At 32.7% G+C, this 18,383-nt stretch overlaps 2 protein-coding genes across 2 annotated transcripts in view; one reads left to right on the top strand and one right to left on the bottom strand.

The window, feature by feature from the left end:
* LOC139493479 (importin subunit alpha-1-like) overlaps positions 1–18,383 on the top strand; it is a 343,903-nt gene that overhangs the window by 78,394 nt on the left and 247,126 nt on the right. The window lies entirely within an intron of this gene.
* Positions 4,689–6,582, bottom strand: LOC139493446 (uncharacterized). The gene is made up of 2 exons (XM_071281849.1): positions 6,508–6,582; positions 4,689–6,334 (listed from the first exon to the last, which is right to left on the bottom strand). The coding sequence occupies exon 2, from the start codon at positions 6,324–6,326 to the stop codon at positions 4,743–4,745; it is 1,584 nt and encodes a 527-aa protein (XP_071137950.1). The 5' UTR covers positions 6,327–6,334; positions 6,508–6,582; the 3' UTR covers positions 4,689–4,742.

Raw genomic sequence — 18,383 nt, 5'->3', positions numbered from 1 at the left:
GATTAAAAAGAAACAGTGACATCTTAACTTACTTTTAAAATGAGCGAGCAAATACGACATAAAAGTTCATTTTGATCTCTGCTGTTGCTCTAATACAACTGACGTGGCATTTTTAATAGTGACGTTAATAACGTTCTGCAAAAAATGATGAGGAAGAGCGTCTTCGAAAACAAATGATTTTGTTTTAACTTGTATTGATCTAATGCATCAAAAAATTTGAAAAAAACGTATCTTTTCTTTGTTCAAATCGGACCTTGTGCTAAACACGTTATTATGACAAAAGGTGTCTAAGCTTTATACTTGGATGACATATAAGATATAAAGTATTTATCAGTAACAAGCATGCAAAGTATAATTATCATTGTATATACCTGAAATGTTGGTAGTGTATAAAACTGACACCAGTTACATGCACAAAGGTAAAAATTAAATTTAGCACCTTTTCTAAATATTCTGATTTTTTAGATCGTGGATTTCTACGTTTTCAATGTGGTCAGTTCATTCTGTAATTTTTTAGTCATATCAATCTTTTAAATAAAATTCATAATACGATAACTAGTATCAATTTGTTCCTTGTTAAGTATTATTAATGTGTCATAAACATTTAAAAATACCGAAACAACATTAAAAGGACAACAAACGACGGAAATTTATAGTCAAATGATCTCAAATGAATAACTTCGATAACATATGTAATAAGATATACCTATTTGTTCCTTGGTATAAACATTTATATGATACCGAAACTACTGTCTTTCTTCCAAATTTACGGAAATTATTACTCATAATTCATCATTAACACATACAACGTTCTAAAATGGGCAATTGTGATTTATAACGATACAAAGCAATTTTAAGTCTTCAGGAAGAGTATTTAATATATGTGATGAAGTCTTTTTTTGTGTTTCTTTGTTCTCAAATCAAAATAGTCCTAACTCCTTATGAAATATGTCAAGTATATCTATGACTTGTATTTTGAGTTTTCAATTCGTTTCCTGCATTTCACTAAAGCTCTTACTGATAGTTATCAAAGTTACCAGGATTATAATTTAATACGCCAGACGCGCGTTTCGTATACATAAGACTCATCAGTGACGCTCAGATGAAAATAGTTGTAAAGCAGAACAGGTAAAAAGTTAAAGAGCATTGAGGACCCAAAATTCCTAAAAGTTGTGCCAAATACGGCTAAGGTAATATATTCCTGTAATAAAAAAGAATCCTTAGGTTTTTTTTTAAATTCAAAGTTTTGTAACAGGAAATTTATAAAAATGACCATATAATTAATATTCATGTCAACACCGAAGTGCTGACTAATGGGCTGGTTATACCCTCGGGGACGAAACGTCCACCAGCAGTGGCATCGACCCAGTGGTGTAAATAGTTATCACAGTTACCAGGATTATAATTTAATACGCCTGGCGCGCGCTTCGTCTACATAAGACTCATCAGTGACCGTCAGATAAAAATAGTTGTAAGGCCAAACAGGTCAAAAGTTTTGTAACAGGAAATTTATAAAAATGACCTTATAATTGATATTCATGACAACACCGAAGTGCTGACTACTGGGCTACTACGAAAAAAGTAAAATCACAAAAATACTGAACTTAGAGGAAGATCAATAGGGAAAGTCCATAATCACATGGCAAAATCAAATAACAAAACGCATCAAAAACGAATGGACAAGAACTGTCATATTCCTGACTTGGTACAGGCATTTTCAAATGTAGAAAATGGTGGATTAAACCTGGTTCTATAGCGCTAACCCTCTCACTTTTGTAATGACAGTCTCATCAATTTCCGATATTTTTACATTGATGCGTTAAATAAACAGACACAATAAATATAATAGTCAAAATATAGGTACATCAGTCATCATCGTTTAACAATTTTAAAAGGAACAATTTAACAGAACACGAAAAACATCTACTATCTACGAACACATTTATTGAGTGTCTGACGTCAGAAAATTTTAAACGTCACATAAATTTGTCGTTCAATGTGCGTACAAACAATTTTAAAATTATCATGGGAATGTTAGCATACAGGGTTAAAAAATCAAAAGTATGTAAGAATAAATTTAAGAAATAGACCGAGATTTAAACAAGTCCAAAAGTTATATATAGAATTTATAAGAATCCAAAAATAGTTAATACCACTACGCGATTGAATGATTTTGACGTTTGTGGTTCAACGTATATTGTAATTCATAATAGAAATATATCATAATGACATATAATAGAACAATATCATACTGACGGGATCTTTTAAAGTACAGAGTCACGTTATAAGAACAAAAGAAATACAAAAAGTCGCAAATACAAAACAAACCACAAAAAAATGAAAGCCAATACAAACACATTGACGAGATGTATAAGTACCGAGCCACGTGAAACGGATATCACATGAAACCATTTAACAGTAAAAGTAATATTAATAATAGAACAAAGACAAATGAAAGAACTATAAAACACGTTGTTAAGATGATAAACAACATCAGTACGCAGAATCTATACATCAAGACCATCGTGTATTATTTGAGAAGTTGATACGGAATATTTATCAACAAGGTCTTGGTACCTTCCGATGAACTTTTTTAGAAAAAGAACGAGACGTTCTTTGACATACCCCTGTTTCATCAACTTTCTACTCAGACACTGATGACGTATTACAAAGTATGAGTAGGAGCTGCAAGCTCTTGCATATCGAATAAGTTGGGAAATATATATCCCATATGCAGGTGAAGTTGGTATATTGCTACTAAGGTGGGGGAAATTTATGATTTCAAAATTAAAATCGTCTCGTTTGTCATAGATTCTGGTACTGAGATGACTGTGTAAGTCAAATTCGAGATATAAGTCTAAAAATGAGGCGGAGGAAGCCGTGTCTGTTGTTTCTTTAATCTCTAGTTCTGGGGGATATATTAATGGAACCCAATCAGAAAAGTTCGGATTGTTTATGGAAAGAACATCATCAATATATCTGAAAGTGAAATTAAATAATCTGGCTTCTTTGATTCTCTTGTTTTTTACAAGTGTCCACCAGCAGTGGCATCAACCCAGTGGTGTAAATAGTTATCAAAGTTACCAGGATTATAATTTAATACGCCAGACGCGCGTTTCGTCTACATGAGACTCATCAGTGACAGCTGATTGGTTTTTTAGTTGTATCTAGTTCCTAACTCACGAATTGTTTTACCGGAGCAATGTGTCTATGTCTTTGTCTCAACTTACTTAACATCCAGTTTTTGGAAGCCCTTGGAACCAAAGGTACCAGAATATTCATATTGATGATTCTCTGAACGAGTTGACCGTTATCGACCATATGGAGATTGTGCAATTCCCTCTGGTTATCTCTTGATTTATATATTCGAAATGATTAGTTTTCAAGTTTCAATTAGTATTTCTATGGTTGAATCATGATGTAGCTTTTTTCAATGTCAGACTTTCAGTATATACCTTAATCAGTTTAATAACAGTAACGACTGGTATATGCATATTAACCTATTATTTGTAAATCTAATGTAGCAATTTTAGTAGTTGTTTTTTGTTATACATGTTGTGTCTCCTTTTTAAGATTTTCCTTATTAAAGTTGTGTGTGTTCGATTACGTTTTACTTTTACTATTTCACGAGGGTTTTGTAAAATGTAATTAATTATAAAATACAAATTCAATACATAACCGCGTTGTAACATTAAACCAGTCGCACTGTTCTGGATGAATTGTCTCCATATGTTATTGACTTGCTCCTTCGACATTGAGGGTCAATTAAGGAAAAATACCGACGATATTCAACATGCTCAAGAGTGTGTGCTTCCTGTTAGTTCTTTTTATGTGGAGGGCAGATGTTGAATTGGAAACCACTTAACAGTCAAGTAGCAGTATTTCATTTTGATTTTTATAATGACGTCGCCATGTGTTTAACAGTTAATGAATATTTTCCGGAGATGAACTATCGCCTATCGTGTTGATTCGGCATCAAACAATAACCAATTAAGCGAACTAAACAACCAAAGCTGAACACTGTCGATGCTTCATGTCCATGGTCTTTTCATCGTCCGTAACTTGCACCAATGCTATGATTTAGTTAGGGAAGTCAAAGGGAAACCACCTGATCTTGAGAAAGAAGAACTGCTTATTTTTTAGGAAGTGTTATTGGTAAAATTTAAGAATTTGTATAATACATTTTGCTTTGTTGTTTGTTCTTTTGGTATTTTGCAACAGTGTTTTTATTTTGGTCTCGACTTGGACTTTGTTGTCTTTTAGTAATGTCCTATAGATTTTATTCAAAAACTGAATGGTTTAATTTACCTCTGACCTTTTAGATTTCTCAATATCATTAAATTTGAAAACGTGTTAACCCACTCCTAGAAAAAAATCAAACAGTTTTTTTTAAGTTACGTCCCCGTGATTCTTTCACAAAATAACTATTAACAAATAATATACAAGTGGGAGGTTAAGCTAGTATAAAAGCAAATATACCATTTTTTTTCACTTGTGCTGTTGATTGACAGCGTTTGTTTTTGTCAATATATATGGACTTGATTTGGTATTTTTGTTAGACTATTACATGTATGGTACAAATTTTAGGCAAAAATATACAGAACATCAAGGAACGAAAACTAAATATCATATAGAAAGTTTAAGTGGAAATACGATTCTCTTTCGAGAAAAAAGTAAAAGTCCGTACCTTTGATTTTAATGCATTTTATTCTTACAAATAATATCAACAAAATGTAGCCTAGTCACCTCTTTTCGAAAAGATTCGTTTCGTAAAACGGGACTATTGTTCCTGCACTATTTGGGATTTTCAGTTCACATGCACCATAAATAGCCATATCGTCTGGTAATTTTTCTGACAATGTTTCCCAATGTCCAGAAACAATACAAAATACGTTAATGTCTTTATTTTCTTTTCCCCTACAATCTCCTCCTGCAATAATAATCGATGTCTCCATTGTGAACATGCCGAAGTCCTTACATTCCTGAATCTGGTCCGGTAATGATAGGCACGACCCATCACTTGGGCAGAATCTAATAAAATGTTTCCTGTCAGAGGCAATGTAAATGAAAGAGTCAACAGCACATGTTTTAATCTGTCCAAACGAAAACGGGATCTCCGCCACCTGTTTTACTGTTTGTGTACGAGGATTAAAGACATAGACAGCAGTAGCTCTAGGTTTAATATTTCCTTCTATGTCCAGAATGGCAGAAAAAATGTAAATCAAGCCATCAAAAACAACACATGATGGATCTATTGGAAGGGAATCTCCAGGGAGGTATGCCACTTTTTTCCATGAATCTTTTTTCGTGTTGTATTCTTCGATTTCCAAGACTTTGCGACTCTTGTAAACACCCCCTATCACATAACAGTGGTTTCCATGCGATATCATGTTGAACTTTGCTCGTTTGCAGTAAAGAGATGATCTTTGTTTGCATTTGTTCATCAGTGGGTCGTACTGGTACACTGAACTCCCAAAGGACCAATAAACTATTGGTGGATCGTTTTCATCACCTTGAATACAGCAACATTGAAACGGTTTGCTTATATTATTTCCCTTTTGAATGTCTCTATAGCACCTTTTTCTCATGTTTGAGTCGTAAACAATGGTCGTGATTGTCCGTTTTGACCTACAGGTACCACATGTGAAAAGTGAAAAGTAGTTTTTATAGTTTTTCGTTCTCGAACTGCCCACAGACCGTCGAGTTGAATTGTCACATTGATTGTGGCAAACTTCGCCTCCCTTCGTGGAAAAAGTATTGTTCTGATTTGTGAAGTTGCTGCATTCATTCGGGTTTTTGATTCTTTCAATGATAGCAAGTGCCTTTGATTGTAAGTTTCTTAATTCATACTCTTTAGCAAGCTGATAATATTCATCACAGTTAACTGCGTTCAAATTGGAAATTAACTTATTTTCACAACATTTCAGCGTGTTGCGTAAATTTGATTTTTTAGCGACAAGAAGATAATGATCCATGTTTTCAATGTCCAAGTTTTCATCTGGCTCATCCGTGCTGAGGGCTTTAACAAGTTGTTTTCTAACCTTACTATCTGGGAGATTCTGAACGTATTCGGCAATGTTAAATTGACAATCTCCGATATTGTTATTATTAGTTTCGTCTACGCAAGGAAACGAATGTTTGCCACTGTCTTTGTGGATCTCGTTTTCAGAGTAAATAATTTGGAATTTATTATCACCCTGGATCATATATTCATTTGAAGGCAGATAAGTGTTGAGTGCATCAGGAATCTGAAGCCCAGACCATTCTTGTCCAATGTTAGGACCATCTGACTCCTTCGGTGCCATCGGTAGCTCTCCTTTTGTCATGTTTGTGTCTGAAATATAAAAAAAAAAATATTAGACATCAGTTTTACGAAATGTATATAAAAAAATCATTCTATTTTTAACAATTTAATACAATTTTAAATTTTTCTGAATTAAAATGTTCTGTTTTACTCCGTAAAATTCAAAACATAATTAAGTTATATATCTTAAAAGCAAGTTATACCTATCCAATTGGTTGTCGCTATAAAATAATTCGAAACTTAAACAGACACTCAATGTTATAAGATTAAGTTGGAAAACCTAGATTTATTTTTGGGTACATGTCAGCTATTGGTAGTTTTCCATACCTTTTCCGTTAATTCTATTTATAGAGTTTCTTAAGAATCGGGACTGAACATAAATTATATACCTAATTTATAGGACAAATTGAAAAGAAACAAATGTGATTTTATTGATAATATTTAAATTCTATTTTTTAGAAAGTTTTAAATAGACAGGTAAAAATTACAAGCAACATATGTCTATATTATTTATAGATCATATAATATGAAAACTATCATAAAGATTTTTATTTTTAAGAAGGAACTAAATATTTGTTAAATGATTTAACTATTTTAAATACAATATATAATATCAAACTAAAGGTGGTTTAAACGATGTGGTATAACACAGTATGTGTACGAGCTTTTGAATAAAAGATACATTTTTTAAGTGTTTTTAGTAAATGCAACTCCATTACAATATATATTAGTTATGAATGATAAAGAAAAGATCTGCTTCTACATTAATTATTTATGCATTGATTTTAGATTATTATGTCAAGGATTTTGTATCCACAAATTACTTGAAAAACTGTGCCCAACTTTTACTATGTTCTTGCATAGTTACAGTTTTGCGTTGGAAGTTTGGCTGTATTTGTACAAAACTACTTCAATCTGGATAGTAAACCCTGAATGTTGTTTATAGAATCCGTAAATCAATATACGATACAGTTAAACTTTAATGAGTGTTTTTTGGGCGAGCTTTCAGTAACTAAAAGTACTTTCAGATCTATTATTTCTGTATTTAATGTTTGTGTTAGTTCTGAATTGTGCTTTATATCGATTTGATATTTCAAATAAAGGCAACAGTAGTATATCGCTGTTCGAAATTCATAAATCGATTGAGAAAAAAAATCCTGGTTACAAACTAAAACTGAAGTAAACACTTCAAATATAAGAGGAGAACAATGACACACCAGAAACACAACATTAAAATGTAACACACACAGAAACGAACTTTAATATAACAATTGCCATTTTCCTGACTTGGTACAGGACATTTAAAGAAAAAATGGTGGGTTGAACCTGGTTTAAAACTAATTCAACAGCTTTGTATAGTGCTGGAATACCGCTGTTCTAGAATGAGGAAGGGTAAGGTGCGTGCGAAGATGTTTATCACCGCCACATTATGCAGGTGCATGTATTGCATTTATTTTCGTTTGTTGATGTGTATCATATATTTTTGTTTAACGCTTAGTGCATAAATCGTGCCGTTAGTTTTCTCGTTTGAATTGATTAAGAGTTGTCATTTGGGTCTTGTAGTAGCCTATTATTCAGTATAGGTTTTTGCTCATCGTTGAGAGTCGTCTAAGGTGACATATATACTGCTTACTTCTACGTCATTTTGGTCTTTAGGGGAGTGTTGTCTTATAATCAATTATACCATATCTTAAATATTTCTGTCTGTAAGTCTAGAAAAATGTTCACTGGACAGCTGTTATATCTTAATACTAGTAGAATATATCTGTTTCATTCAATATTAGGTGAGCTACATCAAAATTCAAAGTAAAAGAATCAAAAGGTGGTCTAAACTTTACCTCTAAACAGGATTTTGGTGTACAGAAAGAGTGTTCAATTGAAAGACAAAATTGTAATAGTGTTTACGACGAAGTCATGAACATACAAATCAACGCTTTCTTTAGATAAGAGAGCAAAAAAACAAATATCCTGATCGGCAGTGAAAGGTTGATTAAAAAATTCAAGGACATTATCTAATTGGTTACGGTTTATATTAACCGATAAACAAAAAACCAAAAAAGAAATAAAAATATTTTTTTAGTAATATATGTTTACATTGCATTCAATTTTTTCCCCATAGATAACCTTTTAATCTTCGTGGTTTTATTCTTTTTGAAATGTATTGCGTTGTTATGCAACTTATCTTTTTATAAACAAGTTATTGGTGTAAAATGCATTCAATAATGTTCATTTTACGTCTGAAATAGTAAAACATATGATAACAACAGGTATATCCTTCCTTTCCTGTGTATGATATTTTTGCATACAGCTAAATATCACTTATCAAGTTGCATGCCATAACGTGATCTTACTATTGTAAAAAAGAGTTTTTGAAAGTTACATATAGCTCATATCTAAATAAACGAAATAGAAAATAGAAAAATATATTAGAACTATGCATAAAAATTACAAAATAATACGAATAATGTATTTATAACTAACTTTATAAAACACACCAATTCTGATTGAATTTTAAAAAAAAGTTTTTTGTTGTTGTATGGCTAATTTCTGATACTTATACTAATATATTTGTAATCTCTTTTTGGGGGAGGACAGGGGCAGAATCATGTGTGGAAGTGTTCAATAAGATAAAATACTGTCAACTGGCAATGAGAGTTTGGGTTTTAATCTGTAAGTATCGTGTGTGGAGAATGGTAGTTCGAAATAAAAATTAAAATGCGATAAAGGCATATTTTATTTTAGGTTTTTAACTCCAGCTCTTTCCTTTTGTGAAAATGTATCATCTGTTCTAATAGAGGTTCTTCCAAAAAGGCGCACCCGTATTACTTCAGAAATTGTTCTACTTTCATTGAAAACTAAATAAAACTTTTATGGTTAACTATCCAACAGTGTCCTTATTAATTAATTCAGTGTACTGTTGTCAGATTTTCAAAGAGTTTTGTCCACGGCTGGTATAAGTTCTGTGAATGACTACATAGAAAGGACCATTTTTAGATATTATTTGTCTTAGTAAACATGCATATTGTTTCTTCTAAATTGACATGTGTTTCAATAAATTTACGCTTATATATTACTTGAATTTAAATGTGCTTGAAGTTTTTTTATAACAACTATTTAAATAAGGCGTAAGAAATTGAAAGTCGGTGATGACCCAACATTTTATTTTCTTGGAAATTATTTCCTAACACCTTCCAGGTGACATAATATACAAAGTATAAATTAAATTCTAAAATTGTAAAGGAGGATTTTAATATCACAAGGCATATATATGAAATTCAATTACTTGATAAAGTATTAAGTTCTCCTTCGGTAGACTTCATATTAGAAATAATTTATGTGTCGACTAAAAAACATTAGTTATATGACACATTTTGAAATTGTAATTTAAAACAAGAATGTGTCCCCAGTACACGGATGCCCCACTCACACTATCATTTTCTATGTTCAGTGGACCGTGAAATTGGGGTCAGAACTCTAATTTGACATTAAAATTAGAAAGATCATATAATAAGGAACATATATACTAAGTTTCAAGTTGATTGGACTTCAACTTCATCAAAAACTACCTCGACCAAAAACTTTAACCTGAAGCCGGACGAACGAACGGACGGACGAACGAACGAACGAACGAACGGAGCCACAGACCAGAAAACATAAAAAAAGGAAAAGGTCCCAAAACACTCTCTTGCTCAGTTGGCTTTTGATTAAAATGGTATTGATGTTAGTTCAGTTGTGATTGTGTAGTAAATGTATGCATTATAATCTTTCTAACTTCGGGGTGTTTTTTGTTGGGTTTTTTTCACAGCCCCTCGATTGTCCATTCTAAACAATTTCTTTAAAAAGATTCGTTTTAATACTTGCATTATCCTTACTACTGACATTTTGTTAAATAAAGGGTTAAAACGTCCTATAACAAAATCGTACCAGAATAAATTCCATATAAGGAGAACATTAAAATAAAAATTAATTTCTTGAAAATGGTGCTTAGAATTAGTATAATGCATATAATTGAAAACAATATGATTTTTATAGGTAGTATGAGCATGTCTCGATGTTAAAAGATAAGGCTGTAGTCATATGTTTATTCCTTATTTTTTACATTTTCCTTTTTATTTTTCTTTCGTATTCAAATAATTCTATTTTCCAGTTACGATACCTTCCCCGCCTAAATGGAAGGCTAACACAGGCATCCAAAGCAAAATATACCGATATGTTTAAAGGATACAAATAGGGTCTGTAAAACATTCTTACTGGTTTACTATTTATATATAAAAAAAATTGATAAGCGATATTGTTTGATATTGACACGAAACTATTTGTAGACACTTTGTTATCAGGGCCATGTGTTAAACAGCGGACGCATTTGTAATAATTTTTTCCTTTATTATGAGGAAATATTTTATTTCTTTAAATCTGACATTTATCTTCCTCATGAATCACATTTTCAGAATGCATTAGTTTAATCATTTATACGCATTTTCTTTGTGATATAATAAATGCCAAATTCTAGACAATCTCCTGAAACACCTGCAGTCGGTTATCTCATAGCATGTTCATTTGTGTTAAAATCTTTTAAGTTATTTTTTTTAGCTTTCCGAACAATTTTTCAAGGCTCGTATTGAACAACATCACAGCAGTACTCAAAAGAAAGCTGTTAAACAAAGAGTTTTAAATAGTAAAGTTGAGGTCATCATTTCGTATATTTTATTCATTCAAATGTGACGTCATTTTTCATTTTTTGATGATCTGTATTACAAATTCAAATGACGTCTTTTTTTTTGTCATTTTTTACAATTTCAAATATGACGTCACTTGTCGTTGAGGTTTAAACTTTTTCGGATGTGTCTACATTTTGTGTTGCAAATGTCTGGCTATGTTATGTGTTTCAGTTGTTTCCTGTAATTAGTTAATACTTCAGTTTTATCATGTACATCTTTTGTATAATAATTTTATAAATTTACTGTTTGCAAAAGTATAAATTATTCTAAATAATAGGGATGTTCTGGTAACTAACAGAAAACCCTGGCCGTTTTTGGCACAACTTTTTTGATCTTTTGGTCCTCGATGCTGTTCGACTTTGTGCTTGTTTCGGCTTGCAAACTATTGTATCTGGGCGTCACTAGTAGACCTTGTGTGAACAAAATGCACTTCAGGCGTTTTAAAATTTTGAACTTGTTGCCTTTTTTTGGCTGTTGTTCGTGTGTTTCTTTGTCAATTGTGTTCTCCAATTTATTCATATTGTAGTCCTGTGGTGTTGAGTTGTCATTTTAATGTTATATTTCACATGGCTATAAAAGAGGGAGGTTTGACATGCCACAAAACCAGGTTCAACCCACCATTTTTTCCTTTAAAAATATCCTGTACCAAGTCAGGAATATGGCCATTGTTATATTATAGTTCGTTTCTCTGTGTGTTACATTTTAACGTTGCGTCGTTTGTTTTCTCTTATTTTTAAGTGTAAATTCACATTGCGATAAGACGTGTCACGGTACTTGTCTATCCCAAATTCATGTCTTTGGTTTTGATGTAATATTTGTTATTCTCGTGGGATTTTGTCTGATGCTTGGTCCGTTTCTATGTGTATTACATTGTAGTGTTGTGTCGTTGTTCTCCTCTTATATTTAATGCGTTTTCCTCAGTTTACGTTTGTTACCCCGATTTTGTCTTTTGTCCATGGATTTATGAGTTTTAACAGCGGTATACTACTGTTGCCTTTATTTATGGACGACATCACAAGTTGGTTGTCCCTTATGGAATATTCGTTTCAAAGATATAAACGGATATGTTCCTTATGTCGAAACTACAAACCCGTTCCATTTTTACGAATGTGACTTATCGAATTAGACTTATTACCTGGTTTGTATTAATATGTGCAACACCGCGGGAGCCACGTGTGAAGCAGGATCTGTTTACTCTTCCAGAACATCCGAGATCACCCTTAGTTTCTGGTTGGGTTGTGTTACGTAGTCTTTACTTTTTGAATGTTGTATTTTGTGCACTCTTTTTTTTCTGTTGGTTTTTTTTTTTTTTTTTTTAAGCCATGGCGTTGTCAGGTTTTTTTTTATTTATGAGTTTAAATGTCCTTCTGGTATCGTTCGCCCGTCTTTTTATACTTTAAGAACATTGTGATTCGAATATAGACTATTGCCTCAATTGAAACATGTCTTTGTCATTTTGACAATATGTCGCAATTCATAGTTATCAAAGGTACCAGGATTATAATTTAGTACGCCAGACGTACGTTTCGTCTACATAAGACTCATCAGTGACGCTCTTATCAAAATATTTATTAAGCCAAACAAGTACAAAGTTGAAGAGCATTGAGGATCCAAAATACCAAAAAATTGTGCCAAATACGGCTGAAGTAATCTATGCCTGGGATAAGAAAATCCTTAGTTTTTCGAAAAATTCAAAGTTTTGTAAACAGGAAATTTATAAAAATGACCACATTTTTGATATGCATGTCAACACCGAAGTGTTGACTACTGGGCTGGTGATACCCTCGTAAAAGTGTTCTATAAAAAACAAAGATTACAGGATTATATTTCCACCAGGGAAGTCTAATATAGGCACACAAAACATTTACATATAACAATATGTGTTAAAGATATATTGTCCTTGTCATTTGGTCCCTGGTGGAGAGTTGCCTCGTTGCAATCATACCAGATATTTTTTATTTCTATATTTCAAATAAATTACTGGAGCACTAACTACTGGGCTAATGAATTTCAACAATTAGTTACATCTATCCATTAGGTATCAAAACTTACCGAAGATACAAAGGCTTTTGATTTAATACGAGAGACGCGGATCGTTTTCTCTACATAGGTCGCTCCAGTGACGAATAAAGCACACAACTTAGATGATCAAATCAGTGCCGAAGAGCATCAAATAGTGACTGTTCGTAAAAAAAAAGAACAAAAACAAAACAATTTTCCAAATCTGAAGGAGGCTTTCAATGCCTACGTGTTTGGAATGATTTGAGTGATTTATTCTATAAATAAGTTGTGAACTTGAGTGCTCTAAAAGATCATTCGAAATACTCTCCGATTAACGCGTGCTCACTACTGGGTTAGCTGGGTGTTTTTTTCTGAACCACCAGTGGCAAATGCTTAATTCTTATCCAAGGCAAGAAAAAAACAATAAGTTAATATGTTCCGCAGAATGTATCAAACGGGATGAAAGAAGGGAATTTAGAAGCCATTGTAAAAGGAGGACAAACATGTATATATATATACAACTCGTCTAAACATCAACCCAACAATGTTAGATCTGTAAATTTGCTTTCGCAAATTTTTGGTTCTTCCCTCGCCGGGATTCGAACCCATGCTACTGTGATATCGTGACACCAAATCGCCTGCACTGCAGCCGTCCCGCTAGACCACACGACCACCTGGGCTCTCAAAAAAGAGCTTTCGCTGGCCGTGTGTTACCTTTCCACGTCAGTTTTAATCTAGCGGCGTACTGCAGTACATGATATATAAGGCATGAAGATGTTATTGTTACAGATCAGCTAAATTATCTATAGTAAAGGATCCTACAAATGAATGTAAGATACAGTCACAGAAAATAATTATATTTATAAGTACGTATGAGTCAGTGACAACATATATATATATATAAGTCTGAAAATTACTCCAAACAGTGTTAGAGTTAGATTTACTACTGGCAATTTTTTGTTCGTCCCTCAGCGGGACCTTGGATACACTACAGCACCAATCGCTTAGCCTCATGTCCAGCGCTCTAGACCACTCGACCACATCCGCTATATAAAAATATAACTTCAATAGTCGTAGTGTTACCTTGTCACGGAAGGCTAATCTAGAGATAGACATGAGACACGTGTTTTTTAATGGTGTGTTGATGTTATATTAATATATATATATATACAACTCGTCTAAACATCAACCCAACAATGTTAGATCTGTAAATTTGCTTTCGCAAATTTTTGGTTCTTCCCTCGCCGGGATTCGAACCCATGCTACTGTGATATCGTGACACCAAATCGCCTGCACTTTTAGTTTTAATCTAGCGGCGTACTACAGTACATGATATATAAGGCATGAAGATGTTATTGTTACAGATCAGCTAAATTATCTATAGTAAAGGATCCTACAAATGAATGTAATATACAGTCACTGACTCACATATACTGACGAGGAAAGGTAACAGATGAACAAACACCATTTTAGCATAGGGTTCACAGCCCTGGTAGGATTACTCTTGAAATTTAATAAAAATAAACTTTCAAAGTATGTATTTCCTGAATTTATTCTTTTTCTTATAAAGCTGCACATTCACTTTTATGTAATGTCATAGTTTGAACTAGACGTTCATATAATAAATGTAACTGAAATTGTCAGTAGTTTGTCTGTAAACATAATATGTGATTATTGACAACATTTACAGCGTTAGTGGATCTTACAATAAAATTATTAGTAAATCTTAAAAGGCTTGAATAACTCCAGAAGGTGATACGAAACAAAACTACGCACACAGATTATGGACATGTATAACAATAGTATAGTCGCAAAGATATGCAAATTATTTCCAAGAATAATATAAAGGTCTGCTTTAAATCTAAATATTTCATTACATGGCATTTTCAAAGAATCGATTAAATGACGTAAGTAACTTTTCTTTACAAAGGAAGTGCACGAAATTGTACCGTTTGCAAATAATGCACTAAATATTATTTACGTCTCTGTTTGTTTTACTGTACTTACAAAAAGGTCAACAATCTATGAAACAAATATGCTCAATTGTTCACATATTGCAGATAAAAGGTAAACTCACAAAAATACTGAACTCTGAGGAAAAATTAAAACGGATAGTGCTTAATCAAATGACAAAATCAAAAGATTAAACACATCAAACGAATGGATAACAACTGTCATATAACTGATTTGGTACAGTCATTTTCTCATGTAGAAAATGGTGTATTGAACCTGGTTTTATAGCTAGCTAAACGTTAACCCCTCACTTGTACGACAGTCGCATCAAATTCCATTATATTGAAAATGTTGCGTGAACAAAACAAACAGATATATTAGGTAAAAATGTCAAAAAAGGGGTATCGCAGTCAACACTGTGTCACAATCTTCATCATTAAAGAAATAAACAAACATTTAAAAGAAGCTCAAAATGGCATATAGACCAAGCATATTAGCACGATATAAAACGATGCATGAAGCTTTCAGTTTCACGAATCGTGGTTTGGTTGTAGCTGTCTTTTCCTAATTTTTCATTTTACAGTTTCAGTTTAGAATAAAAATGACAAATATAACTTAAACAATGAGTTATTGGATTGTTGTGAAGTTTCGAAGCTATCTGAAAAAATATGAATGAGGTTTTAATGAAATGCGAACGTTGTGTTTCATCAATTTAGAAAAAGTATGCAAGACTTTCTTGGTAAAAAAAGTAACCATTAGCAATAAGGGGCGGATTTAGGCAGGGCGTGGCGGGCGTGCGCTCCCCCTAAAATTTGCAAAGCACGGTTTGTCTTCAACTTATTTAGGTATCAGAAGAGACCATTCCATTTTTTTTTTAAACTTTAAGCGGTATATAAACAGTCAGTTTAACAGAATCCACGTGATTACTTATAAATTGACCTGAGATTTATTAATGTTCTATAAATTATTTCAAACGAAGGTGTCAAACGCGGAGCTGCGTTTGATGACAAATATAATAGGTTTTTAGCAGTTAAAGTAAAAACAAATGTTATATTGTATTTCCGATTTTTATAATCAATTTCTTTGATAATCGAAGTTCCAAAACATCCCTTACTCACTTTCACAGTTTCATCATGGCACGGTCAAGAAAACAGTCAGCAGATGAGATTCTTTCAAAATATCCGTAATGAAAGATAGAAAAACTGTGTCAAGCGAAAGGTTAATTTATTAATTTGTATATCTGTGTCTATATTTATTTCTCACTTGCAACCTTTAAAAAATAGGCGAATTATGCTTGGCATCCCAAGAAAATAAACATAACTTCGTAAATGCATCTCATTCTGATTTTGTTTCTTTGATTTCGTTTGTGGCGAACACAGTAAAGTCTGGCACGACCTCCGAAAATCAATAAAGTAAAAAACAGATATTATGAAAGGACAATTTAAAATCGCTGGTAAAAGTACAAATTTTCGTCTGCAAAATATAATACTAGTATTGGTCAGGTGAGCAATTGTGATCTCTCTCGTCTCACTTTGCGTCCGTCGGTCCGCCCATCTATCTGCCAACTCTTCACATTTCCATCGTCTTAACCAAGTTTGGCATGGCTGGTGTTATGGAGTGTTGAAATAATTCTTAAGTAAGGCAGTGAAGTTCACATTATTGAAACCATGTACAATTGGCTTAGATACATTGACGATGTGTAAAACGATTTTTTATGTGTGGTGTTCCTGAATTTCTTTATGTCACAACTACCAGCACCATGTCTTTCAAGGTTTAGTTAAGATATTACCTGATATTGCTATATAGATAATTTTACAACAAGTGTTGGTGTCTTGATTGTAGATTGGTTTGCACAGGGACACAGAATCAAAATAAAATGTTCGCATGTTCTTCAGCTTCTGTTTGTGGGGCTGTAGCTTTATAATTTTAGCTTATAAACTCACTCATATATGCAATTTGAATCCCTTAGTGCGTAAGTTAGGAGATTGTTGTAGATTTGTAGGAGACCTTGCCATCATAACTCAATGGTTTTCCGCGGAACAAGGACATATTATTTTACCTCTGTCTGTTCATCCGTCAGTCAGTCACTTGATATTTGGTCCAGAGGTTCCAATTGGAAGCATACAAATCTATTAATAGTACGTTATTATTGAATTTTCCCCATAAGATATTCGATTGACTAATATAAAATATTGAATCTATGAATGCAACACCAGTTTTCCAAGCAACCATTGACATAACATTCGCTAGATTATAAAGGGTCAGCTTGTGTACTCCGGATTGAGGTCTGTCTCTATCCTTATTGTCTTCAGTCCCGTTTTCTGGGAAATATATGGGGGTAGTCTCAATGAATAGAAGCTCACATATTTCTTGTTCATTACGGTGATTGTAGATTATTGTCAGGTGCGGATTTAGGCGGTTTCAGCTTGGAACTTTAATTTGTCGTTACTTTTACCACACAATAGTTCGAGATATCTAAATGTTATCCCTTTAGAAGAATATTTCAATAGTTTTACCTCAAAATTGTTTTTTTAACATAAACATTTGCGCCACCCCCCTTACCAGGAATCCTGGATCAGCCCCTGGCAATGGAAATGTTATTTATACAGCTTACTTTAACTGTTTAATTAAAGTTTCCAAATTGTGATAAATCGCGAGGCAACGTAATATTCGGTGTGTATTTTACAAAAACTACAGCTTAAACACCAAATGAAAAGGAATTGAAAAACATCAGAAATATGGTGACAAATCTTGCTTAGGGCATTTACACCTGAAGTACACAACTAACCTTATTTTTATTCAGGAATTTGATCATCGGTCTAATGTAAATGATCCTAATAACAACACATTTCTCTATAAACATTTCAATCAGCCTGACCATTCTATTGTTTCAATGAAAGTCCGGATTATATCATATTATATAACATTTCACTTATATTAAATACAAAAAAGGGAAATATTTATATATACTCTCATATGGAATCTCTATACGGCTTCGGTCAAAATAAAACGAAATATTCAGAGGATATAACGAGCAATTTCGAAAAACAAAGGAGTAGGTCCGGTAAGGACCGATTTTGGCCTCAAATTTCAGTTTCATCTCACGAAAGATTTTGACCCCTTTTTAAACACTTAAGTGTCTATTTCATATGATTCAATTAATTTATGTGAAAGATTTTAACTTATTTAGTCATTAAAAACGATCCGATTCAAGCTCAAATATGAAAAATCTACCAAATGTCACTTTTCAGATGTTTTTTGTCAAAAACAAAAGTGGCCGCATCCGTGTTCATCCTCAATCTTTATATATGTTATGAATTATCATCAAATACAACTTCCATTTCAATATTTTGGATGAACACGAATGCGACCACTTTCGTTTTACACGGAAACCGTCTAAAATTTAA

Source organism: Mytilus edulis, chromosome 10 (assembly GCF_963676685.1).
Source record: "Mytilus edulis chromosome 10, xbMytEdul2.2, whole genome shotgun sequence".
NCBI classification, from domain to species: Eukaryota; Metazoa; Mollusca; class Bivalvia; order Mytilida; family Mytilidae; genus Mytilus; species Mytilus edulis.
Note: the sequence above shows the minus strand (reverse complement) of the source record. Positions and strands in the feature narration are given on the sequence as shown.

Coding starts and splice junctions, on each gene's coding strand:
- LOC139493446 (XM_071281849.1), bottom strand. CDS start 6,326: ATGACAAAAGGAGAGCTACCGATGGCACCGAAGGAGTCAGATGGTCCT.